We start from the raw sequence: 24,546 nt of genomic DNA on the forward strand, positions 1-24,546 counted from the left end.
TTAACACCCCCCCCCCCCCCCCCCCCCAAAAAAAAACAACAAAAAAACCCAAAACAAAGACTAGTCTGTACAGAAACAGTGAAAAAGCAGCCAGTGTCCACAGAAAAACTTTGAATGATCTTCAGAAATCTTTCAGAGCTCAAGACTACTTAAAGTAATTACAAATACACCTGGGTCCTTGGAAGCCAAATATAAAGAAATTAGGGCTGGTTTAAGACTTTTGCACAATACTGTATGTCATCCACAAATTTACCAGTATGATGAACTATTTTCTATTGATTTGTATTCATGGAGCAATGCTTGCACAAGAGTTTAAGGAGACAATTCACTCTCCTGAACACAATCTCCTAATTTTGACAGCAAATTTCCCACAGCTCTCACTAAGACCTGTCAGTGCATTGCTGCTCTGTCATGCCTCTTTCAGTCCCTACACTATGTCATATATCTGTCTATCTATACACACACACAGCTGATGTAATCATTTCAAACTGAATTTTCCAATCTTCCACAGCAGTGCCACAGAAATCACTGATGATGACTGCACTAGTTATGCATTAGTTGCATTTAGTGTGTTATATTTTTAATCACTAATGACAGCCGCCTTAAAATCAACAGCAAATTCTTAAATACAGGCACATAACAAATAATTTAGATCTGCAAATACAAGAACACATTGGCAGATATATTTACAGCTTTCATAAGATCATGAATAAATACATATTGTAGCTTTATTTACATTACATTGGATTTATATACAGTGAGGGTGGTATGTGTATGTGAGGAACTATTGTGTAAAAAGAAATACATTTCTTTATCCCCGAATATAAACAGGAAAAACATAGATGTGTAATAAATATTGTTTTTGTCTGAGAGGAATGCCAAGCTCCTGTGCTGTGACTCACCACAGCAGCCCAACCTGTCACCAGAGCCTTGTTTTATTTTTATGAATGAAGACTGAGTCACAGGTTGTATCTGCTCCAAATCCAACATACCCTGCCACACTCTCTGTTATATGTGCTTTTTCCCATTTTCCAGATGGACATACTTTGCATTCTGTGCTGTCTTATCATTTTCAGGCTTGAAGAGAGCTTGGATGTCAAGCATGGCCTTTTGAATATGCTGACCAAACCGATATGAGTCCTGTAGGTCAGACAGAGAAGGAGCAATCAGAGCAAGAGATAAAAACAGGAAGAGTTGGATCTATAGTATGCAGTGCTCTTTTTTCTGTCTTACTGTGTCAGGACTGGAGAACTTGCTGGAGATGTGGAATGTGATGAGGTTTTCCCCAACAATGATATAAGACACACCGTAACCATCGTCAGCTACCTAAGATAACAAAGAGATGCTGTTACATTTCACATAGCCCTCCTTGATCAGGCCAGCAGGTAAGAAAGCTATGACTGTAACTTTTTGCACATGTTCATATTGCATCAAATTAACTCACAGGGCCAAATCCACCCCCACCACACACATATTTCGGGAACTTGTTGATGTCAACTAAATTGAGCTGCTGCTGTGGAGTCTGACTGGTGGACAACTTCCAGGGCTCCGAAAGCACCTTTAAGCATTACGCAAAGACAGTGAATTTAGTTTGGAAAAGAGCATTATACAACAAAAACACATTAAAAACACATGATAGATAATAGTGCTAACCTTAGTAAGAAATGGTGAGTCAACACCAAGGTATTTAGATACTATATAGAGACAGAAAAGGTGACGATCGATCCCAGAACCAGTCATGGCCAGACGATACATGTTTTGGTGCTTTTCTGCTGCTTTCCGAAACAGGGCAAGTCTCTGGGCATTCTGACAACATAAACAACAGGCAATGTAGTTTCTAATATTTCTAAATAAATAAATAAAAACTGCATTAAAATAATTTTTAGATTTCTTTATCAATGAAGGAAAGTACCAGCTTGACCCTGTCAGAACATCCAAGAGCTTAAAGTCCAGGGCACTGACACACATTACCTCTAGGTCTTGGTCACCATGGTCTTAGTAGAACAACATGTTCTTTAACAATGTGACCCATCGGAAAATCTAAAACTGAGTACATGAACGTCCCGTGACTACAAGATAAACATTATAAACCACATTAAGTCCAAAGTTGTTGTCTATTTTTATTAAAAACTTCTCCATTAAAATGCCTTTGACCTGTGATTCTCTTTATACACACCTGTCGAGCAGCTGAATGATATGACCTTTTTATTTGTTGTGGACATGGTTATTTGTTTTGCCTACCGTCGCACCAGCGTCCTCCATGGCTCTGACGAATGCAACCGCCTCAGAAGTGCAGGAGCGCACTGTCTCTGTCCGCCCATCTCTGAACATACGTGTCATCGATGATTCGTACGTCAGACAGAACACACGCTGGTCCTATAAAGCAAAGAGTTATCTATTAGTTGATGGTTGTAGATACATTTAAAGAAATGTCAGTGATTCTATGAACTATGGCAGGCCTACCCTAAACTGGGCCAGCTGCAAGGCCAGCTGAATAAAGGCATCAGGGCTTGTTCTGCACTTCTTGATCAGGCCTTTTCCAAACTCAGCAAACAGATAGCCATGGAAGTCCACATCATCAGCTATCTGCTTGGCTGAGAGGTATGACGTTTCAATGACATTTTGGCACTTAGAGAGGGTAAAAGAATATCCTAATTAGTTTGTGTACAGATCTAAAACACCATTAAATTAAAAGAAAAAACTAAAAACAATACTGGATATAAGAAATAAATACAAATTTTTCTATACCTCATTTGGAATCTGCCATTGTATTCGAGTGGGATGAGGCAGGTTTTTGTTCACATCCCCTTTACAATGTCCCTCCTCAGTGTATCCAAGATGGAAGCAGTCTGTTGATAGAATATACTAAAAAGAAAAAAAAATGCAGCTGAAGAAAATTTGCATTCTTTGAATCATTATTTTAGGATATTTTCAGAACACTTTTCCTACCTCCCACATGTGTCCTACAATTGGTGCATCAGCCCAAGAATGTTCAACATTTACACCCATTTTTCCATTTGGATAAGAGATCAATGTAAAAGATTTGTCAAACCACCTGCAAGAAAAACCCCAACTTCTTTTAGGGAATCAGTTTGGTCAAAGTCAATAAAAGGCTTGGTCTTCTTTGCCTACCTGTCATAACATTTTCCATGCAGCAGGGACTTGGCGTAGCTATCAAGTGAGTTGGTCTTTGCAGGATCGTAACTCTGCGGCTCATCATCCAATGTCAGGAAGAAGGCAGCTGACTCGATTGCATCCAGGGATACTTTGTTTATGCCCTGGCTAAAATATTTTATCCGAGCCTGAGCCCATGGAACCCTAAGGGTGAGAGTGAGACTGTTTCCCTTTTCTGCTGAAAGTGTTTGAACATTTAACTTGCTTACCTGCTTTTTTAAGGTGTTTTTGTTTGTATATACCTGTATCCTGCTGTCAGGGCAGCTAGTTTGAGCTCTCCTGGTTGAGGTTCTGATGTATCATTGAGAATCCTTTGAAACTGTGTTTCAAGTTCACTGGGCAAAAGGTGACGGCCTCCAGTGTAAAGCCACACCTGGAAGAACCGACCCTTGTGGAAGACAACCAGGTGTTTCCGATCAGTCAGGTGCTGCACAAAATCTGTAAAGATTGTTAAGCCAGTAAAAAATTCGATTTAATTTAAGTTACACACAGTGACTTACTGAAAGCACAGCATCAAAGATATGTCCCAGTAGCTTTACAGAGCGATGGAACCTATTTGCTGTGAAATCATTAATAGAGATGTACCCACTAGTGCTGCATACTGGACAATGGGAAGTATCTTATCTGTGACTGATGATTGAGCACTCATACAGTACAGATCTAAACATTTGCTCACCTGTTTCAATGCCAGGAATGCGAGTGGTGTTAAACATCCTCTCCATCTGAGTAGAACACATAGGAACAGTCCCCAAAGCCCTCAGCTGAGCAGAAAAAGTTAAATAGAAGTCAACACAGAGTTTAACCTTGCAATAAAACGAGAGAAAAGAGTAATTGTAATGGCAAGCTATACCGGTGCAAGTTCACCACGTTCCAGTTTGCGTCTGTATTGCAACATGGCATGTACCACATTTCCTGCTCTTGCAGCCTGACGGTGTGTTGGGGTCACGTACAAGAGGTCCTTCACACAATAAATGGAATGACCAAACACAACAAAGTGACAACACAAAACAGAGAACAAACACAGATAACAGACACATTTATTTGAAAAGTTAAAGATGACGTGTTTAAATTATTTAAAATAAATTATTACCTCATTCCCATTACTAACAGAAAAATGAAAAAACGCTCAACTGATGTACTGACAGTTTTACATACCATTATATAGAAGTTACTGTTGACCATGATAGGACTCCTGCCCCTGAGGTAAATGTACTCCTCCCACCAGTCACTTACCTGGAGAAAATTACAGGTTTTTATTGTCTATCATTACAATTCAAGACAATTTCAGTAGCATGTTAGACAGAAAACACTACTCACATAATTTGTTGCCCACCATGATTTTAAGATTAGGCATCTCTGCAGTTGAGCTGCTTTGTTTTCTTTAAAATCACTGGCCAAAAGCTCAATTTTATTGTACTGCTCATTGTCCAGCAGAGGTCGAACTGACTCAAGGTACTGTAAAAAGAATATCATACGCAGGGAGTAGTGTTACATAGAAGCAGACGTCACGTAATAAAATGACTTCTATTTGCCCAACATCTCTAAAATTAGAAATATCCTGTCTCAGAGTGATGCAGAAAAACTAGTACATGCATTTATTACTCCTAGGCTGGACTACTTTTTACTATCAGGAAGTCCTAAAAACTCCCTGAAAAGCCTTCAATTAATCCAAAATGCTGCAGCAAGACTGACAGGGACTAGAAAGAGAGAGCATATTTCTCCTGTTTTGGCTTCCCTTCATTGGCTTCCTGTTAAATCCAGAATTGAATTCAAAATCCTGCTCCTCACATAAAGGTCTTAAATAATCAGGCCCCATCTTATCTTAATGACCTTGTAGTACCATATCAACCCATTAGAGCACTTTGCTATCGGACTACTTGTTGTTCCTAAAGTGTTTAAAAGTAGAATGGGGGCCTTCAGTTTTCAGGCCCCTACCTCTGTTGAACCAGCTTTCAGTTTGGATTCGGGAGACAGACACTACCTTTACTTTTAAGATTAAGCTTAAAACTTTCCTTTTTGCTAAAGCATATAGTTAGGGCTGGGTCGGGTGGTCCTGAATCCTCTCTTAGTTATGCTGCAATAGGTGTAGGCTGCTGGGGGATTCCCATGATGCACTGAGTATTTCTTCTTCAGTTACATTTGTCACTCACTATGTGTTAATAGACTTCTCTACATTGAATCATTAATTGTTATTAATCTCTATCTCTCTTCCACAGCATGTCTTTTATCCTGTCTTCCTTCTCTCTCCCCAACTGGTCGCAGCAGATGGCCGCCCCTCTATGGTTCTGCCGGAGGTTTCTTCCTGTTAAAACAGAGTTTTTCCTTCCCAATGTTGCCAAAGTGCTTGCTCAGGGGGTCATTTGATTGTTGGGGTTCTCTCTGTACGTATTATTGTAGGGCCCCACCTTATAATATAAAGTGCCTTGAGGCAACTGTTGGTGTGATTTGGTGCTGTATAAATAAAATTTAATTTAATTTAATTAACAAAACATTGACATATCAGTTGAAAGGTATAACCAGAAATTCTGGAAGACATCCAAGACAGCTTTTCTGCAAGAGGACGTGCCAAGTTCTTCCCAAAAACCTACTGAAAAACTGTACACAATTTGAGCAGGGTGCAGGAAGGCTGCTGGAGCAGCATAGGTAGTATTTTTATACCTGTGCTTGGTTAGTCTAATAGGTTTTTGTATATCAACTGAATTATTGACAAGAACTTCAGCTGGTATAGATTGAGTTCAGTGTGAGTTTAGATTCAGGAACTGATGGAACAACAATAACTAAAAGCTTCTATGCATAAAAATCTCAACTACTTGTAATGATGTCCAGACCACGTTTCTATGTTTTTAGAAAACTATGGGAGCACAAATAAGATATGTGTTTCTGATCATGCAAATCCATTACTGTAACTACATACCCTGTGAATTGTATCATCCACACTGGGCACAGGAAGCCTGGGTAAGGAGGCCTGGAAACTGTAGAGCAAGGGTCTGCGTCCAGAAAACATCTTTACCAGGCACTGGTAACAAAAAAACAAACAGAAAAAGAAAAAAATCAGTGAAGATCCCTTCTCTTTAATGACAGAACCAAAAAGTCCCAAATGAAATAAGAGTCATGCCATGAATGAAAGTGAGACGAACATACCAGCCACACTTTAGTTGATGTACTCATTTTTCCATGGGACTCAAAAATCCATCCATGATAGGACAGAAGAGCTTTAAGAGTGTATCTCAGGAGGTAGATGAGGAACAGCCACAGTCCTGTGGCAAACAGGATGGCACTCAGCACTGCTCGTGTCTGTACTGACATACAGTCTCTGCTCAGAAAATGCAAAACACCGCCTTTGTCAATAACGACATAAAAACAGATAAATGACTCAAAATAACCGCATCGCTTGTCCAGTAAAGTCTAAAGGTCAAGTGAAATACTTCAAAACTGGGCTTTGTGGGATTACTGACCGATATGGTAGGTTTTCCTTGATGGTATCCATCATTCCCATAGACAGGTCTGTGTGGATATATAAAGAGCTCATCATGGCAATTACAACTATTAGCCAACTGGAGGGACTGGCAGGGTAGACTCCTGCCAATACACCATTCTGTGGATATAAAATACCACTATTGGTTAGTAACAAAAGGTCTCTCCTTTCAGTTTGGATATTACCATATTAAGTGCCAGTTTTTGTACCTTGAATTGAATGGCTTTCTTCTTCCATGCTGTCACTCCTGATAGGTAGATATTTTTGATGACTTCTTGGCTCAGTTTAAAGTCCACACCATCTGGGCGCACAGTGAACTGGAAGCCTACCGCCTGATGTGCCTCAGCCATCTCTGTGTTCTGCTAACATGAACAGCATTGAGAACTTATTACATTTAAAAAAAAAATAAAAAATACAGTGGTCTATAATATTTTATAATATCTCCTAATAAAAAAATACACATAATAAATTAATGTTAATTCATTCAGGATTACAGAGACCAAAGTGGTGCCCAGAAAACAAATTTATTTACAATAAAATGTATCCATCCATTCATCCATCCATCCATTAAGTTTCTTACCCAGTATAACTGAAAATGAATATAAAAATTACTGTACTTAGAACTACGACCCTCAACTGTTTTGCTGGCCAGCTGTCCCTGTTTTTAAAAGGGGCTATTGGGGAGACGTTGGTAGGAAGTAAAACACTCCCAAACAATTAAAAAATAAAAATAAAAGAAGAAAAATAAAGAAGGAAAATTTAAAAAATAAATAAATAAATCAGCAAAAACCACACCATAAAATTATTTAAAAAATGTAAAATACTCCTACTGGTGATGTAATGCCTTAACTAATAGTTTATCCACTAAAATGTTTTTGTTTTTTTGGGGTTTTTTTTTTAATGACAGCTACAAATGTTTGTCCTACCAAGATCTTAATGTCCAAAATGCATACCTTTTGTTGTTTAAAGTCCCACACAGGCCTAGAGGGTGTCGGCACCTGTCTTAACCACTGGATGCCAGGTAAAAAATGAAAATCTGAATAGTGGTTGTTAAAGGTTTCAGAGATTTACGACTTCATGGTGATAACACACTCTAAATTATTTTCCACAGAAAAAAGAAGCTATATCTGTAAAGATCCCAATTTTGAATCATGCCTACTTATTACTAGTCCATTGAAAGGTCGTCACTGAGAGACTTACAGACTGATTTTCAGCACTTGCCACTGAACTCCCTCATCATTTCCCTCATTTCTTTCCCCATTGGGCCATGCCCAGGTTTGACTAAACATTGGGTATTTCATTAACTGTTGTCATACCACAGTTAACCTCAAGAAAAAAAAAACAATCTTTCACAGATGTGACTGACGGCAGTTTTAAAGAAAGCGGCTCTATTTGTCCTGTTTGCTCATAATGTGATAAGGTGGGTCACTGGCAGAAGTTTAACAGGTGTCTAAATGCAAAATAAATACACTGAAGGTTGAAAGGGTTCAGTCTTTGTCTGAGAAATACGATGACCTTCCTTAATTCTTAACAAAAATATCAGGACTTCCCATAGCAGTCCATATAATGGTTGGGGGCAGCAGGTCTAGTATTTCTTTTTCCATGTCATATGACTGAACAGTCACCAAGTGGGACAAAGTTCAGTGGCCAGATATAGTGGTACACCGGCTGAGCATGTGTGCAATCCGCAGACGGGCATGGAAATATAAACACAGAATACAACACGCAAATGTGTGCAAACCTACTGGTATAATTTAAGATTTAGAAAAGCTCTGCAGCTTTGTTAATATAGAAAAATTTCAAAATCTCGCAGATATCTAAAGATTTTTGTCTGTTATTGAAAACCCTCTTTTAATATTCCAATTTTAATGCCCAAGCAAAATTTTAGCATTACACTTAGAAGCAATCAGAAGAAAAAAAAAAGCAAACATGCAGAAATGAGCAAAAATAAGTTTACCTTTTTAGGGCAGTGTGAGCCTAAACCAATGGAGCAAAGGAAAGCTATGACTTTGGTTTGTGTCAGTGAGGCAATGAATTTCTTCTGAGCTCAGGCTTATGTGCTCTGTGCCCTTGGAGTGGCTTTCGTCAGGTTGTGGTCAAGTTTGTCCTTTCCTGTGCTTTACACACCTCCCCACCACCATCCTCGGTTTCTCTCTCTCTCTCTCTCTCCCATGTCATTGTAACAAGACACCAAACAGAGACAGAGCCTAACTGGCTACGTAACTGAATCCGCTGTAGCGCTGTGTTGAGAAATAACAGAGAGCCATGTGACATTTCACCTACTTAGAAGTACATCTCTGCTATGGCACCAATAAAAAAATAAATAAAACACTGTAATACCAGTTTTATATTTGACACCGATGAGAATGGTTAAAATGGTAAATGGTAAATGGCCTGTATTTATACAGCGCTTTACTAGTCCCTAAGGACCCCAAAGCGCTTTACATATCCAGTCATCCACCCATTCACACACACATTCACACACTGGTGATGGCAAGGTGGTGATGGTTAGTAGGACTTGAAGGTGTTAATCAAGGCAAGAAAGGTATTGCATTGTATATACTGCATTATTTTAATGTAAACAAATCAAACATTCAACATAGCGGGGTAAACTGGTCTTACATTTTAGGAAATATGAACACTGGACAACATAAGGACTGGGAAGTGATCTAGAAGTACTTGGGCTATTGCAAACTACATTCAGCCCAAAAGAACCTGCACACAACATATGTGTGCAAAGATGCTAACCATAGCATTAGAAATGAAGATAAAAGGTAGCTTCATAGCGAGTGAAGATGGGTAGAGGAGGGAAAGCTTTGAGGGAGAGTGTTTGGAGGTCCATGCTAACAACAGTGTTGTGCTCAACACTTGGCATCATCAGGATCTGATTACCAGCCACTGTCCCCTGACCTGCAAATGCCACTTTCTCAGCGCTGTAAACCTGGGGGGAAAAAAGAGCATTATCAACAATTTAAATGGAGTGAAAAATTACTTTGAATGAATATGTTATTTAGGCATCCAGATAATCCAGTGCTCTTCTAATATGAGTGTGGGTTTGTTGATTGTTTACCGGCCCCCATTTCTGTGACTCCGCACAGAACGAGGTTACCACATTCTCTGAGTTGTTGCCACCAATCACAAGCAGCCTGTCCGTGGCCCCCAGGAAGTAAAGTGTAGGGAGATCTACGCTGGCTCTGGTAAGGGTGGGAAGCAGTTCAGACCATACATCTAATAGAGAAAGAAAGAATTCAAAAGAACCATTTATGAATCAGTGTACAGCTTGTAAATGTAAATCTAGAGCCGGTGAACTATACCGAAGGCATTTTCCAGACAGCAGCACACATAAGAGTGAGCTTTCTGTGCTGGAAATAAAACCAGGTTTCTTTTGCTGAGCTTGGTTGCTTTTTTCCAGATGTATGCACCTTTCTTTGTGTTGTACTGCAGTAACAACTTCTCTCCAGTCCTCTGGATGCTCCCCAGCACATAGATACACTGTCCAAGGGTCGTAGCAAGAGGAACATCATGGGACAAAGACATGGTGAACTGGAAGTCAGTGAGTGGCAATGAGGACACAAACCTGAGGCAGAGATTATACCAATAACTAAAGGAAGCTTTTTTTTTTTGGAAGAGAAACAATTAGAAAGCATCAAGTGCTGCAGAAAGCTGTTAGCTGTTTTGAACTAACAAAGAGGAAACAAACCTCCACTTATCTTTCCATGGGTCATAGCACTCTACAGCTGTGTAGAGAGCTGTGCTGGAGTCTGGAGTTACTAGAGAGTCCAAGTACCAGCCTCCCACTGCGTAAATACAGCCTTCACAGGCCACTGCACTGAAGTGCCTTCTGTGCTGTGGATATGACAGATGGCGACACTTTTCATTAGGGTTATATAAACGATGGAAAAAGACAAGGCAAGAGGAATTCGCTGGGGCTAAGACAAACAGGCAGACTGGCCACCTGCTTGAGACTCAAACTGGGAGACTGCTTACTTTTATCAGAGGAGATGTGGTGACCCACGTATGAGTAAAGGGATTGTATCGAAAGGAAGCCATGCTAAACTCCCAGCCTCTCTTCATACGCTCCCTGTAACCTCCTATGACATACAAGTAGTTGTAAAGCACCACTGTTGTAATACACCACTTATCAGCCCGAAAGGGAAGCTCTGTAAGTGGACACCAATCTCCACTGTCCTCTGATCCTTGCAGGGTGAATATGTGTCGTGCATGTTCTGTTTCTGGATCCTTCCAAGAACTCAGGTTCTCTTTCCGTAGGGTGCAGAGGTGTCGGTCTCCTCGAGTCCTCAAGTGGACAGCTTCTTCCCTCTCCTCTTCATTCAGGCACCTGAGGTATAAATCGATTTTAGTGAAAGACAAACATTTAAAATTGGGGAATTGAAACTTTGCTTACCTGATGATGTCTGGGAGCTCCAGCAGGTTTCTACTCAAGTAAGTCAGTACTGTCATCTTCAGTTCCACACAAAAGATCTCATGAGCAAGACTCAGGTATGACAAACAGTTAGATGGGCTGAGCTCATCTGTCAGGACTGACAGGCACTTTGAGAGGAAGGCATCTGCTAGAAGATAGTTGCTTACCTCCAGAGACAGAAAGAGAAATATAAGAAATCATGATGTCACTCCTAGGAATTTGAATTACTAGCCAAGGAGGTTTATATATGAAGCTGTACCTTTATATGTGCTCCCAACTCATTTTGGGGAACTTTGAAATTATTATTGAAGGAAAACTCAAGCAGATTGCGGAAGATGGAAGAGGACACGTGATCCATGTGGATGAGGCTCTCAGAGGTCTCTCTCATGCTGGACTGGGACAAAGCTCGGAAGTACTCACTGCACTCTGAAAGTCTTTGTAGGTTCACCTTTGAAATAAATTATTAAACCAAGTTTTTTAAACGGCCTTTTGTTAACCAGTATGACTGGAAATCTCACACTTTGCTTAATACTCACAAGAAAGGCATGTGGGCTGGTTTGGACTGTAACCTTGGTTTCATCACCATCTCCAAGGAGATATGTGCGGAGCGCTTCATTAGTCTTCCATTCCTCTGAGTCTGTTTGGCATAATGCTCTGTCTGTGACAGCTGAGGACGCTATCCAGTTGTTGACTATTGGAAAAGCATCCAAAATCCTTCTAAGAATGCATTTCAGCCAAAAGCTTACCCACTCAAAAAGTATCATAACGTATTGCCTGAGATTATTCATCTGAATGACAGAGCGCTGTCTGGATCAAAGTTGCACCTCACTGTAATTCAGAAATGAAATGCAGGTCCTCCATATAAGGTAAGCCAGGCCCGCTGAAGAATTCCAACAACCTCTGCACAATGGAAAAATAGAAGCATTTTAGTCCATGTGCTGTCAGCTGCTCTCCATTTCCCTGCCTCAGCTCTCACAGTCACGTGACCTTTAACGACGTAAACGCCAAAACGTCAGGGTCCGATTTCGTACTGCTTGGCGCTCTAATAAGCACGGCGAATAAAATGCTAGAAAACGTTTCTTGCCCTGCAGCAGACCAGGTGGACTCAGAAGGGTCTCTTAATCTTAGAGCAGTGCAAGTCTTTCTGCCTGATCTATTCTTGGATCACAGAGGTGGGATAGTGTTCAGTCTGAACATCATCGGTCACTCAAATTACTTTGTAGTTAGCTTACCTTCACATCTCTGTAAAACTTATCTAGACATGAAATAAAGCTTTAGCAGCTGAAAGATGTAAGACGAGCTTTTAAGCACATGTGTTTATTCGCATTTAAACTGAATTTGTTTAACAGAATAAAATTACAGAAAAGATGTTCCTTAAAAACAAAAACAGTCACAGGTAGTTAATGATGTCAAATTGATGTACATTTATTCAAATATAGAACAAAGTCAAAATAAATAAAAGCATGTCAAAAAAAGCACTTCACATTCAAATGGGCTACAGTAATTGACTGTAACACGTTTTTATTATTGGTGAAACGTGCACAAATATTCCAATTTTTTTAATATTTTCTAAAAGATTGGTATATTTGGTAAGAATGTCACATATTTGAAGCAGCAGGTATAGAAGCAATTTTAAACAAGTGGAAACAAAACAGAGTCAAATGGGCAGGTAGTTAGTGCAGCAGAAATGCACTGTAATAACAGTTATCTTAATTAGTGACAAGGACAAAAAAAAAGAAAAAAAAAGACTGACATAAATGCTGTAAGCCATTTTTCATACATGAACTCTGCATGTTGCTTTAAGTTGCAAAATGCTGATGCAGTACATAAGAGAGCCTGTTTCAGATGTGTTCTCATTATGGGAAAAGCTTTGTGCAAGTAAGGAGAGGGTGCTGTCTGGATAAAGCATGCAGGAGTTGCTATACACCACTACCACTTGCGCAATTCTCACATCTGTGCGATAGGACACAAAGTAAACTTTCTGCTTTGAATGTCCAAAACAGATCAGCGCTCCAGTTCATGTGTGAAAACAGCTTTACACTTTCTAATAGTTAAACTGACAGTATTTTTTTCTACAGTGATGAAAATTTATGCAAACTGTATATTTTTAAAAAAGTCCTTACATAATAATTTGCTAAATGTAGGCAAGTTTGTAATGTAACAGTTAAAGAATAACTGGTGTGGAATATTTTTAAATTGTTTAAGGAAAAGGTTATGAAGCATGGAGTGATTAGGTAATAAGGGTCTCAGTTATTCCCTCACTGAATAGTCAGAATCAGCCCTTTACGATGAAAACTATGCACCCTATGAACATCACAAGGGTGAGGTAGATCTTTTACACAAATGCATCCCATGATAAAAGTGTCTAATAATGGTCCAAGGAAGTGAAGTGCATCTAACAAGTGTTTATATGAAAGAAAACCAGTTGTGAATCAACTGTGGCCCCCAAAATGATGACAACATTTCACAATAAGGGTATTCATGAGTAAAATAGAATGCCTGAGGTGCAGAGGCTCTTTTTTGTCATTTCAGCTTAAGCAGACAGGCATAGTTCCAACACAATGTAGGGGGCAAGCTTGAAGAATGATAACGACAAACAAATGAGACAGTACATTTTGATTAACAAGCTGGATCTCAGCTGAAGAGCTTCTTTTGCTTGAAGTAGGCATCAAAACGACACTGGGCGTAGTCCTGCAAGACAATGTGGTTTATTACAAAAAATATAAATGTGTGACTTGCGCTACACTAAAAGAGAATAATAACAACAGTAATAAGAATCAAACACTCCTTACCATGTATCCAAACTCAATCTTGGATATCTTAGCTTGTATGATGGACCAGACCCCCCAGAGGAAGTGTGATGCTAATGCATATCTACAATTAAAAAAAAACAAACAAACAGAAAATCCAGTGATCTGTTGATCTGCTGTAACTTGTTCTAATTGATCGTCAGCACTGCTGTAAAATCTATTTAAGGCTGTTTTACCTGTTTGCTTCAATTATTAAATCTTCTTCAATTTGTGTCTGGTCCACAGCAACGTTAGTGTCTTTGTGCTGTTCTGCCAAATAACTTCTAATAAAAAGAAGCTGAAATTTAAAAAAAAGTTACAAGTTAGTGAGTGTGGCTAAACTTCCAGCTGTTTCTGATTTAACTGATTTGATTTGACTGCATGTGCAGCATTTGATCTCGCTATTAAACATAAAAATGTATGAAGTTTCACCATTAGATGGCACTGCATAACCAGTCTATCCCATCAAGGGAGATGACTTCAAAGTTTTGGTTTGAACATCAGCCCAGTTTTATTTTTCCAAGGAAAGATTAGTAGAAAATTTTCTAACTAGCTTTATATCAAAACAATAAATAAGGAATCAGATCCTAAATGTACTGAAGAGAAAGAAAAACAAATATAGTGAAGCTGTGCGAGTATTAAATCAAGACAAAACACAGCACAATATTTGTGTCATTAATTGAATGCATCTATTAAAAGTGAATCCAGGACTTACTGTCAAAAATCAACCAGTGTGCGTATACATATCTCCAAGTAAATGTTTCAAATCCAAGTTTTCTGCACGGTTTTCCTTGACAGTACATCAACTTACCTTCTATATTATTACAACTTCTATATTCATAATTACAATGCAGCATGTCAGGAGTAACTAATTTAAGCAGTGTTAAAAATGCAGCTCAATTTGAATACTCTTTATTTGGCGCTAGTGTTTTTTCGGACTGACCTGCTGCTCTCTGGTTGGATAGTTCTCTGGTGTGGCTTTGTAGAAAGGCCACTCATTGTAGGTGTAGTCGTACATCCACTCACAGAAATGGTTGCCAAAGTCAAAACCCCTACAAAAAGGAACACATTGTGTTATTTACCTTCACGTACAGGTGGCACAATTATTTGATTGCTAAATCAAGACAACATTCCCCTTACACATTACCTGTAGTTGTAACTGCTGTATTCAAAGTCTATGAGCATGAGTTTTTCCGCTGAGGAATGCTTTCCGTCTTCCAGCATGAGGATGTTGCCTGCAGCAACAAAACAAGAAGTGAGGCTTTAGCTTAACAAAATGAAGTAGTAGCATTTACTACCAGACTGGTCTTCCAATATTACATTTCTTTTGACATTATAAAAAACTTTAATGTGAAATAACTTATAGTTTGAATCATAATTAAATGATAAATCTTCATTGTATAATGCAAAAAAAAAAAAAAAGAATCCAAATGTCCTTTTTGCCCTTAATTCTAATACTGAAAACATTAAAGCATACATTGATAATTTACAGTAAATTGTGCCTTTAGCATCTTGGCACAAGCTTTTTTTGTTGGCTTTGCAAAGACTGTCCTAAAGAGATGAACTGAAATTTTCACAGTTTGGTGTAGAAGAACTCAACTGGTCTGCACAGAGTGCCGATGTCACACCTTTAAGATGACATGGAACAGTTTTTGTGAAGCAAGTTTATCAGCTGTCAGCTTATGTGTATCAAACCCTGAAAATGCTTTTATAGCTGCAGAGCTATGACTATAGCTGAACATGAGCTGTCCCTATTAAAAACTACAACCCAGCTTGCTCTTGACTTATATAATGCACAGCTTTCGTAAGAATTGTGACAGTGAAACCAGAGGGTGGGATCTATCGGACCACACCAGAGGCGTAATGATAGGCGGAGCTATGACTGGATGGATGGATGGAAGATTTTACCTTCTTGGACGTCATTGTGGCAAAACACCACTGGTGAGGGAGTTGCTGCGAGCAAAGCACTGTTGTGGAGACATGGGGCAAGAAAAACCAAGTAGGTGATGAAAGAAAAAGAGAGAAACTTGAACACACAAATCTTAGTGATGGATATGCAGCTAGTGCATTTTATGCAATATAACACTACAATTTAGAACTTCCATGAGAAAAGTGTAGACATCCTAATCTACCAGAATTAAACTTAAGCAATAGCACACAATAAGTGAATAAACTGTGTCAATATTGCACCGTAAGATAAACTGAACTAATCAACAGTTATTACAGGTCCACTCTTATTTGTTGACAGCATGGATAGAGCACTGTACAAAAGTCAGGGGTTACTAATACTACGATTTAGCACAATTATTTCTGCTATTCAGCCAGGATATGTAAAGATATTAAATGTGATAAACACTAAGCCATTCAAACCAAGTAAAAATTTACAAATCAATACTCTTGTACAAAAGCGAAAACTCCAAAATAACGTCAGTGACAACAGCAGTCGATTATATAACTGACACTTTGATCACTAGTAATTCCTGACCATAGAGAGAAGGCCAAACTGCCTAGAACAAGCTAAGATAACAGTACCCTGCAGTCACATACGCAACATGCTGTGACAGATACGCTTTCAACTCAGATAAATCTGAAGGCTCAAGTTCCTTGCAGCAGACAGCAACTACATATGTGAAACCAGTACATATAAACAAGACAATAAACACTGGTCTGATTCTCTAGCTGTTCTAAGGTCAGACTACCCAGACAACTCAGCAAGTGAACTTGTGGAAGCACTGGGACAAAGGTCACCTATCAGATGGAAGAATGAATTCCAAAGATTACATTTATGTAAGTAACGTAAGCAGAGCTACAATCCTTCCAGCTTTGAATAATGCAGCAAACCTTTTCACATAAAGACTCATTTTAGTGTAGGGCTGTGCGATATGACCAAAATCTCATATCCCGATATAAGAATTCTATCGTTCCGATAACGATATAAATCACAAAAATTTAACATTTTCTGTAAATTCTGTGAATCTCGGGCAGCTCGACTTGCAGGAAGTGTTTCCAGCTGCGCGTCATGTAGCTGGAGTCGAGTGTTTTAACCGATGCATGAAACTATACATTTTTAGACATAAGTTGTAACGGCCGCCGTTTTCTTTGTGAGTATTTATTACACGGCGTGCTGCGGGGAAAAGCCTGTTCTAACGTTTGAGTCTAAGGTTTATTTTTTCGCACCTGACGGCTCTTTTTTAATTCTCATCTGTAAACACTCTGCATCTTTCACGTGATTCAGGTTTTTTTTGAAAAGTCTCAACAGGATCTTGAGCTTTATTGTGAAAGGTTTATGTGGAAAATAAACAAGTGGACACACGATGCTGTTACCTTCGTTGTTGCTAACGACAACGCATGAAAACAGGCGCTTGTCTGTCCGTAGTGTGGTTATATTAAATATAAGAGAAAGAGAGAACTTTAAGAAATTAATATAGCCACTACAGTGACCGTCAAAACGATGAAAAAAATATTGCCGTAAAGAGTTTATTTTGCGACACCACGAAACAAACAATAGCGTAAAATGAAACGATAGACGTTTTTATATCATCATCCGATATATATCGTTATATCGAACAGCCCTATTTTAGTGGTAACCTTACTTGTCTGGTGGTGAGGATACATGACAGTTTTCTAAATGTCTCTAACAACACTGACAATCATTGATTTATACAATGACCTAAAACTTTATTGATTTAACAAAACTCATTTTCAAAGTCTTGATGTTGGCATGGTTACCTTATGGCCTCACCAGCAAACAGAAAGTCAGCACAAACTGTTTAGCTGCTAAATCTCTCTCCAATGCGTGACTCATACCCACTTTGTGAAGTTTTTGTTTGCGTTCCTGTATGAAAATTCGAGCATGTAATATGAGACGGCTGTGATAAGAGATCTAGCAGTTGGCTAGAGCAATGCAAATTACATCATTGTTCACATAAACATATTAAAGCAGGAGCTTTGTACTGTTTGTACTCTCTTCCTGACACTAGTGTGAGAGTCAGGAGGGGACTCACTGATTTGTCTTCTTCTCAATCTAAAGCTTTGTTTAAACTGTGTCCAAAAAGACAGTATACAGAATCTAGAGCCTGCGTTCCAACTCACCGGAGGCTTCTCAGTTCAGCAGGAAGGTCCAGTTTCATCAGCTTGTTGTACTTCTTCACATGTGCCTCACGAACAAAACTAATATTCATCACTTGTTCCATGTATCTAAAAACACCACAGACAGAGTATCTTTAACTGTGACTAAGTTACAGTTTGAGCAGTAGAGAGATAACATTCACATGTACTTACTTATCGATGGTCCCAAACAGCCACTTAGGCTTTTTGTTAAAGGGCATAACCATGTTATGGAAACGGGCCAGCTTCGTGGCAATCTCAGCGGAGATGGCTGGGTCCGAAAGCTGACTGGTGCGCATGCGAGTATTCTTGGAAAACAGAAACACAGCAAAATCTCTTATCACATGGTTTAAAAGACAAACAAAACAAACTGATGGGAATGACTCCAGCAGAAAGTAGCATAAACTCACTGTGTGTATGAATATACTGTGTGTAAACACTGGGGTACATCATACCGGAAGGTACTGTTCCAAGCGTCCCTGGGGGAAGATGCCATAAAGTTTTGGGCCTAAAGCTCGTTCAGCCAGGATGGCAAACATCACACTCTCTAGTACCAAAGAGTCCACTCCCTATACCACAGAGACACATGTGATGGAAGACACACTTACATGAGAATTAATGGCATTTATAGCATATACTGACATCAATAAAGGGGTGCAATCTTCTCTTTAAAATACCCGAATGATACTCTCAGCCACAGACATTAGATGCAACTTCTTGACATACGCGACAGACTAACCTGTAAGATGGCACCATAAACCCTGAGGAGCACCTGGCGAGGTTCGTCTTCCACACATTGCACGTGGTCGGGCAAACTACACAGGTACAGCAGATTACTCAGTCCACCGCTGCAAACAAAAACAACAGTGTTATAACAGCTAGGCCAAGCTAGAAATATCTCTCTCTAATCGAGATTGGAAACCATAAAAAATGTAAGCCAAAAGACAAGGCCACTCAAAGATACTCTTAAGGGTAAATCGATGATTGTTGGGTGCAAATTTACGATGAAATCACTGTATGACTCGTTTTAAGTAGGCGTCTTTTTATTATATCTTAAGCCTTAAAAACAGTAAACAGCACAAGCTTCTTTAGATCAGCCGGAGAGACTCCCTACTGTAGTTGGTTGGTGTTGGCACATGACCCTTCAAATTTGGACTGTTTCAGTCAGTGTAAACCTCTCACACTGAGAATAGTCTTAATTTTTAAATAAAATCACATGAAAAGATGACCCAGGTTCATTTTCCTTTTGTTTCTTCTTCACTCACGATGAGCTTACACACCACTCCACATAGTTAAGTTACTGTGTCTAAAGTCCCATCTTTACCACCAACGGGTCGCAGCAAATGGCTGCTGGAGGTTTCTTCCTCTTAAAAGGGAGGTTTTCCTTCCCACTGTTGCCAAGTGCTTGCTCAAAGGGGATCGTTCTGATTATTGGGGTTTCTTCAGTATTATTGTAGTGTCTTGACCTTACAATATAAAGCACCTTGAGCCTGTATAAAAAAAAACTGAAGTGAATTACAGTAATGTTGATAATTTGGAGGTCAAGACTGTTGGATGAACGTAGAAAACACTGGGTATGCTATCATTTTGAACCTGCAAACCAGTGTGGGAGGAAAACAAACAAACAAATGTCAGCTCAGAATAAGCCCACAGCTGACCTGCCACTTTTCCAACACTCACAGCGTCATAAGTTGTCTGACAGCGAGATAAGTAAACACTAAGGAGAGGTGGGTGTCCCTGCAGCTGACCCAACGTAGCAGAAACCATCAAGGATCTTGGATCTTATCGTCGCTTTACTTGAAACCATGAACACAAACATACTGGTTCCTACAGATTAGTATGTTTTAAAAAACGACTAATAATAATACCCTATCATTTAAATGAAGACATTATTGTGTTTTATTATCCACCGTACTGCTATAACTTTTAAGAATTTTACCTGACAATGCTGATTTGAAAATCAGCATCTTCAATGGTCTTCCACGACCCCGACAGAAAGTCTCGGCACCAATTTATGGCCTTATCCCTGGTGTCCCGGTCGACCTCTTCGCTTCTCCCATCCCGGAAGGACTCTGCCTCCGAGTCGTCATCACAGTTGGCCCCTAATAGCGGACTATGAGTCCTTAGGTGTCTCTGGTTTAGAACAAGCGTGCTCTCCACTTGCTTCTTCACAACCGGAGTATCTGTTTCTTCTGTAGTGACTGTGGCAATGCTGGTGCTGTAATTCTCCGGCCCTGAACTATTTTCTTTGCCTAAACCCGCTTCGCCGCAACTGCTTGCTACACTTCGGCTGGGCTGCATGTTGAATTTCCGGGCGGACAGTGAAGGAATAGCAGGGTGAAATGTCGGTCTGAGGCGACAGGAGGGGCTCGCTGACACACGCAGTCCGCCTGTAAAGCTGCTTAACCGGAAGAGCCGACCATAACTGGATATTATGAACCGCATGGGAGGCGGCTGACAGCGTAACCGTAATATATTCAGATTGCTGTAAACTCATTACGCAGACAACGTACCAGTGGATTGATGAGCCGAGATGAAGAATTCGACGTCCAATCAAAATTCGAGAGCGAGTTCACACACAAATCTCATTGGTCGTTGCTGGCAGTAGCTTCCTACGTCACGTTCGCTGAAGGTTTCTGGGAAATGAAGTTTTTATTTGTAATTGACTGTGGCGCATATCTTTGAATTCATTGAGTGCAATGAATAGTATGATTTCAGAGTGTATTCGCTGATATTATTTGGCAGGAATGTGGGAGAAAAAGGTCTAGTTACTCTTTGCTTGCGTCTTATTCAACATAAAACTGAGTTTTAAAACTTTTTCAAGTGTGGGTTGTTTTCAATTGCCCACAGTAGTACGATGAAGCTTATTCTTTCTTGCAATCCCTTAAAATGAATATACTCTGTCTATTGTGAGCAGGTAAGTTAAAGAGCCGGTATCTAACTTTTCATTTAGTTGAAAGCAAAATTTTTATTTGCAGACGCCCAAACAGAAAGGGCTACTATGCATTATTACTCTTACCTTATAATTAAAGTAGGAACATTTATGTTTACACTTTCTTAATTTTACTTGAAGTACTTTATATTGATTACACTAAAATGAGGAGGCTATTCTAACTAACTGACTATGCCACTGTTTATTTGTTTGTTGGATTTGAGAAAAACAAATTTTAACAGAGGTGCAGTGGGAGTTTGTGTTTTCTCTTTGCCAGTGAATTAGCCAAGTGCATAGAAATGAACACTTTCAGTGTCACTGAAAATCATTCATAGAAGCCATGTAATCGTACAGCAAGCATTAGGACATCTACTAAACTGAACAACTTTTTGTTGTTCCTTTATATCCTTCACTGTTAGACTTTTCATCGCCACTTTACGGTAACATACTGGCGTCACTGTTGCCAGCGTCATACCGTGACGCCGTGTTACGGTAGCTTACTGTTCTGCAGGATGATACCGTTTTTTGCTGGTGTGGTATAATACTCTTGGACAAATTATGGTAACGCACCGTAGCCTTTTTTACGGTATCTCACTGCCGCCAGTGAGATACCGTTATGTCGTTATGTCGTAAATTACGTCAACAAAGTAACATCATACTGTGATTAAAAAATTGGTATACTACCGTTTATTCCCGGTATGTCACTGTAAGCCCACTGCAAGGTAATAAACTGCAATATATTAACCAGTAACTTACCGTCATCACGCATCATCAGTACCAAAAATATTCATCTTTGCTAGAGGATACTGTGTCCCAACAGGTGGTCATACTGTTTAACAGGTCGTAATTTTACCGTAATTTCAGTTAACAGTAACATACTGTAAGAGACTGGAGGGTTCCAAAAAAATTGGATAGATAGATAGATAGATAGATAGATAGATAGATAGATAGATAGATAGATAGATAGATAGATAGATAGATAGATAGATACACACACACAAATATATAATTTATGTGCTTTACACCACTTTATTTATTATCACTGATTTTTCCCTGCTGAAATACACATTTCCAAAATCAAAAACTGAAAAGAACTGGAAACATTTTCATTGAGGAAGCACTTGTTTTTACTAAACCATGTAATACATTATTTTCTCAGATGGTTGTACAAACAATAACGATATTATGTCATATCCATATCATGGCAGACAACATATGCTCAAGTGATGAGTTTTCTTAGTTATATTTTGTAGGGTCTTAAACCTACAGTGTGAAGTGCCTTGGCAATCATTTTGTTGCCACCATACAAATAAACTGAATTGTAATGAATATAATATCAAGCCCCACACTTCTGCCTTTGTCCAAAATACTGGCTCACACCACCAAATCAATGTACAAAGCCAGGTCCACAAGGACATGGATGATCGTGTGTGGTGTGAATGAACTTGACTGACCTGCACTGAACCCTGATCTTGCTTTGTGGACTGAGTTCATTGATTTGTAGGGTGAGCCAATACGTGTGACAATAAAAGTGTAAGTAGCTGAAATAATTTTTAACAAACGGGTAAAAGAAGGAAAAAATATCAAAACTGTTGCACTCAAAAAACCTATTGGACAGAGACAGCGTCTTGCAAGATGGCAAGAGAGCTTGTCTTCATTGTTGTTCGTCTTGTGTAAATGTCCAGAAAGCATGGGCCATGGATCATCTGTGGAGACACGGGTAACAACACATTGGTCACTTAAATTATACAAGAAATTCACTAAAAATGGCAAAAACAGTTACCTAATTTGAAGTTCTCCACTCAAATTCCGTAAGCCGCTGGAGGAAAGTTCTGACATGAGGGTTAATGTGAACAACCTTTCGCTTCACAGTGGTCCCAGTCTTTCTGCTTGTCCCAACCTTGGAGGTACATTTTGTTCCCTCTTCAGGGTTTATCCTTACAAAAAACCTTGCACACGCTGACTCCTGGTATTCCAGGTTCAATACATAGAATGAACCAAAGAAGACTGACATTGCATCAGCAAAGGTGTTCTCTTTGTCCAGCTCAACAATTACACGCCCCTCTGCACTCACCATCCAGCAGGTGGCAATTACAGAAATTTGAGCTAGCAAAACAGAGACTGGATACCTGTGTCCACGAAAAGCTCCTGTGCTAAACAGAAATTGTAATATGGTCTAATCAGCTCTATTTCATAAATGACTTCTTACCAAGCATAATCAGCCTTGGAGTGCCTGGCAGGTTGCTCTCTGCTTCAAGGGACATACTGGTAGATGTTTCCTGCCAGAAAAAGGACCAAGACATTTTATGTAACAAATAAAAAAATATAACAGGACAGCAAGCAACAGCATTAAACCTAGAGCTGTATGAAAAAAGCTTACATCTGCTAAGACAAAGAGGGAGTCTTCATCTTCCTTGTAATACTTCATCATGAGAAGTATGGCTGCTGTGCCAACCTTGTTGTTGGTCAAAACTCCCTCACTTTCTATCTGCTGGATGAGTGTCCTTATACCAAGGTTCAATCTGAGCTTCTGGGTGGAGAAATAGTTAACAATCCTTCTGCCTTTGGTTATGAGGGCCTGACCTAAGCGCTCACTGATATCAATACCTGTGAGTTTGTGAAAGTGGTTCGAAAGACCTTTCTGAGTAAACAAGAATGGCCACTGCTCCTGAATTTCAGCTACTGAAAGTGAGGGACAGCTGTTGATAAGCTGCCGCTGAGAAATATATGTGAGGCACATGAAGTCATCCACATCAGGTCTCTCCAAAGCTCCAGGTCCTTCTGAATTAAAAATTGTTAACAAGATGTCTTTCTTTTCCTCTAAAGAAGCTGACGTTTCCCCCTCAGGAAGTTCAACTGGCTGCCAATTTATACAGCCATAGCTATCCACAAGGCATCTAACTTTTTTATGTGAGGTTGCATTACTGTTGGGACTGCAGTCTTCCTCATTCCTGGTTCTCTTTGTTTGACGAAGTCTATGTGTTGTATTATCTCGATTAACATGTTCAACTCTAGATTTGATGCTTCTTAGTAGTGAATAATGTCCACAACCCAGTCTTTCTCCCTTTTCAGTAAAATCTGCAAATGTTTGAGGGTATCTGTTTACAATGATCTTAGCAACCTCTTCACAAGATGCACGTTTAGGTGTTTCTGCAGTTAACTTGCATGGCCTCCACAACAATTCTAACCATACTTCTGTCCTCTGGATGACCTCTGTCTCCTCTTGTGATTGCATGCGACAGTTGGAGTGGAAATCATTCCCAAGCTCCAGAGTAATGGTGTCATTCAAATTCTTTGGTCTGCCATCTAAAAAAAAGAGAGATGGTGTTAGATTCAGTGTCTACTTTTGTTACAGCTGCAAAGATGCTGAAATTCCTCTATGATGCTCTGTATAGTGCTGGTTGGCAAGAGCATTTTAGCCTGCATTTTTAAATGACATAAAGTCAACTGTCTTCTAATAGATTAACTATGTCCTGTCCTTGCATTATGGCAAATCCCCCAATTTCTTGTTGCCTTGACTGCTGAAGTGTCTACTTATGTTTTTGAGAAATATGGCTGGAAAATGATGTTCGGACACTGAAGTATTTAGAGCAACCTTCAAATGGACATAATACTTCCCCCCCATCTTTGATATGAAATCTGAGAG

General features: G+C 39.5%; 4 protein-coding genes across 7 annotated transcripts; all 4 read right to left on the reverse strand.

Annotated features, from left to right (window-relative positions):
• Nucleotides 1-33: 33 nt before the first annotated feature.
• On the reverse strand, nt 34-8,764 carry cpt1b (carnitine palmitoyltransferase 1B (muscle)). Of its 2 annotated transcripts, none has more exons than XM_085461588.1 (19): nt 8,607-8,764; nt 6,859-7,008; nt 6,630-6,769; nt 6,316-6,487; nt 6,089-6,190; nt 4,492-4,629; nt 4,330-4,407; nt 4,025-4,132; nt 3,851-3,935; nt 3,417-3,612; nt 3,133-3,318; nt 2,950-3,055; nt 2,749-2,865; nt 2,464-2,628; nt 2,242-2,376; nt 1,654-1,806; nt 1,445-1,558; nt 1,234-1,326; nt 34-1,140 (listed from the first exon to the last, which is right to left on the reverse strand). In XM_085461588.1, exons 2-19 carry the CDS (start codon nt 6,997-6,999, stop codon nt 1,009-1,011), a joined length of 2,361 nt encoding a protein of 786 aa, XP_085317714.1. In that variant the 5' UTR covers nt 7,000-7,008; nt 8,607-8,764; the 3' UTR covers nt 34-1,008. The 2 variants fall into 2 exon arrangements, with proteins under 2 accessions (XP_085317714.1, XP_085317715.1); XM_085461589.1 differs by having other exon boundaries at nt 6,859-7,011.
• A 415-nt stretch (nt 8,765-9,179) lies between these two features.
• Nucleotides 9,180-12,177, reverse strand: LOC146704441 (kelch repeat and BTB domain-containing protein 11). 2 transcript variants are annotated; one of them, XM_085461591.1, is made up of 8 exons: nt 11,609-12,177; nt 11,332-11,520; nt 11,055-11,110; nt 10,637-10,988; nt 10,350-10,495; nt 10,072-10,226; nt 9,720-9,877; nt 9,180-9,590 (listed from the first exon to the last, which is right to left on the reverse strand). In XM_085461591.1, exons 1-8 carry the CDS (start codon nt 11,858-11,860, stop codon nt 9,405-9,407), a joined length of 1,494 nt encoding a protein of 497 aa, XP_085317717.1. In that variant the 5' UTR covers nt 11,861-12,177; the 3' UTR covers nt 9,180-9,404. The 2 variants fall into 2 exon arrangements, with proteins under 2 accessions (XP_085317717.1, XP_085317716.1); XM_085461590.1 differs by having other exon boundaries at nt 11,055-11,239.
• A 304-nt stretch (nt 12,178-12,481) lies between these two features.
• chkb (choline kinase beta) lies at nt 12,482-20,512 on the reverse strand. Its single transcript, XM_085461592.1, has 11 exons — nt 19,908-20,512; nt 18,708-18,816; nt 18,424-18,537; nt 18,143-18,276; nt 17,954-18,058; nt 15,770-15,828; nt 15,009-15,096; nt 14,805-14,913; nt 14,059-14,159; nt 13,865-13,946; nt 12,482-13,763 (listed from the first exon to the last, which is right to left on the reverse strand). The coding sequence occupies exons 1-11, from the start codon at nt 20,411-20,413 to the stop codon at nt 13,707-13,709; spliced, it is 1,464 nt and encodes a 487-aa protein (XP_085317718.1). The 5' UTR covers nt 20,414-20,512; the 3' UTR covers nt 12,482-13,706.
• Nucleotides 20,513-22,017: 1,505 nt separating this feature from the next.
• Nucleotides 22,018-23,640, reverse strand: LOC146704443 (uncharacterized). 2 transcript variants are annotated; one of them, XM_085465125.1, is made up of 3 exons: nt 23,281-23,640; nt 23,110-23,179; nt 22,684-23,006 (listed from the first exon to the last, which is right to left on the reverse strand). In XM_085465125.1, exons 1-3 carry the CDS (start codon nt 23,638-23,640, stop codon nt 22,684-22,686), a joined length of 753 nt encoding a protein of 250 aa, XP_085321251.1. The 2 variants fall into 2 exon arrangements, 1 of the variants encoding a protein (XP_085321251.1); XR_014921658.1 differs by lacking the exons at nt 22,684-23,006; nt 23,281-23,640 and adding an exon at nt 22,018-22,606 and having other exon boundaries at nt 23,110-23,168.
• Between the last annotated feature and the right edge of the window lie 906 nt (nt 23,641-24,546).

This window comes from Copadichromis virginalis, linkage group LG7 (genome assembly GCF_057382275.1).
Source record: "Copadichromis virginalis isolate Kocher_CV1m ecotype Utaka linkage group LG7, C_Virginalis_male_GT1.1, whole genome shotgun sequence".
In the NCBI taxonomy this organism is placed as follows: Eukaryota; Metazoa; Chordata; class Actinopteri; order Cichliformes; family Cichlidae; genus Copadichromis; species Copadichromis virginalis.

Coding starts and splice junctions, on each gene's coding strand:
- cpt1b (XM_085461588.1), bottom strand. CDS start 6,999: ATGGCTGAGGCACATCAGGCGGTAGGCTTCCAGTTCACTGTGCGCCCA. Junction 4,408..4,491: donor CATGGTGGGCAACAAATTAT/GTGAGTAGTGTT, acceptor AATTTTCTCCAG/GTAAGTGACTGGTGGGAGGA. Junction 2,377..2,463: donor TGCAGCTGGCCCAGTTTAGG/GTAGGCCTGCCA, acceptor TTTGCTTTATAG/GACCAGCGTGTGTTCTGTCT.
- LOC146704441 (XM_085461590.1), bottom strand. CDS start 11,860: ATGAATAATCTCAGGCAATACGTTATGATACTTTTTGAGTGGGTAAGC. Junction 10,496..10,636: donor CCACATCTCCTCTGATAAAA/GTAAGCAGTCTC, acceptor TCATATCCACAG/CACAGAAGGCACTTCAGTGC. Junction 9,591..9,719: donor AGTCACAGAAATGGGGGCCG/GTAAACAATCAA, acceptor TTTTCCCCCCAG/GTTTACAGCGCTGAGAAAGT.
- chkb (XM_085461592.1), bottom strand. CDS start 20,413: ATGCGGTTCATAATATCCAGTTATGGTCGGCTCTTCCGGTTAAGCAGC. Junction 18,538..18,707: donor TTTATGGTGCCATCTTACAG/GTTAGTCTGTCG, acceptor TCTGTGGTATAG/GGAGTGGACTCTTTGGTACT. Junction 14,914..15,008: donor TACAGCAGTTACAACTACAG/GTAATGTGTAAG, acceptor TCCTTTTTGTAG/GGGTTTTGACTTTGGCAACC.
- LOC146704443 (XM_085465125.1), bottom strand. CDS start 23,640: ATGTGCCTCACATATATTTCTCAGCGGCAGCTTATCAACAGCTGTCCC. Junction 23,180..23,280: donor CCCTCTTTGTCTTAGCAGAT/GTAAGCTTTTTT, acceptor TTTTTCTGGCAG/GAAACATCTACCAGTATGTC. Junction 23,007..23,109: donor TCCAAGGCTGATTATGCTTG/GTAAGAAGTCAT, acceptor CTGTTTTGCTAG/CTCAAATTTCTGTAATTGCC.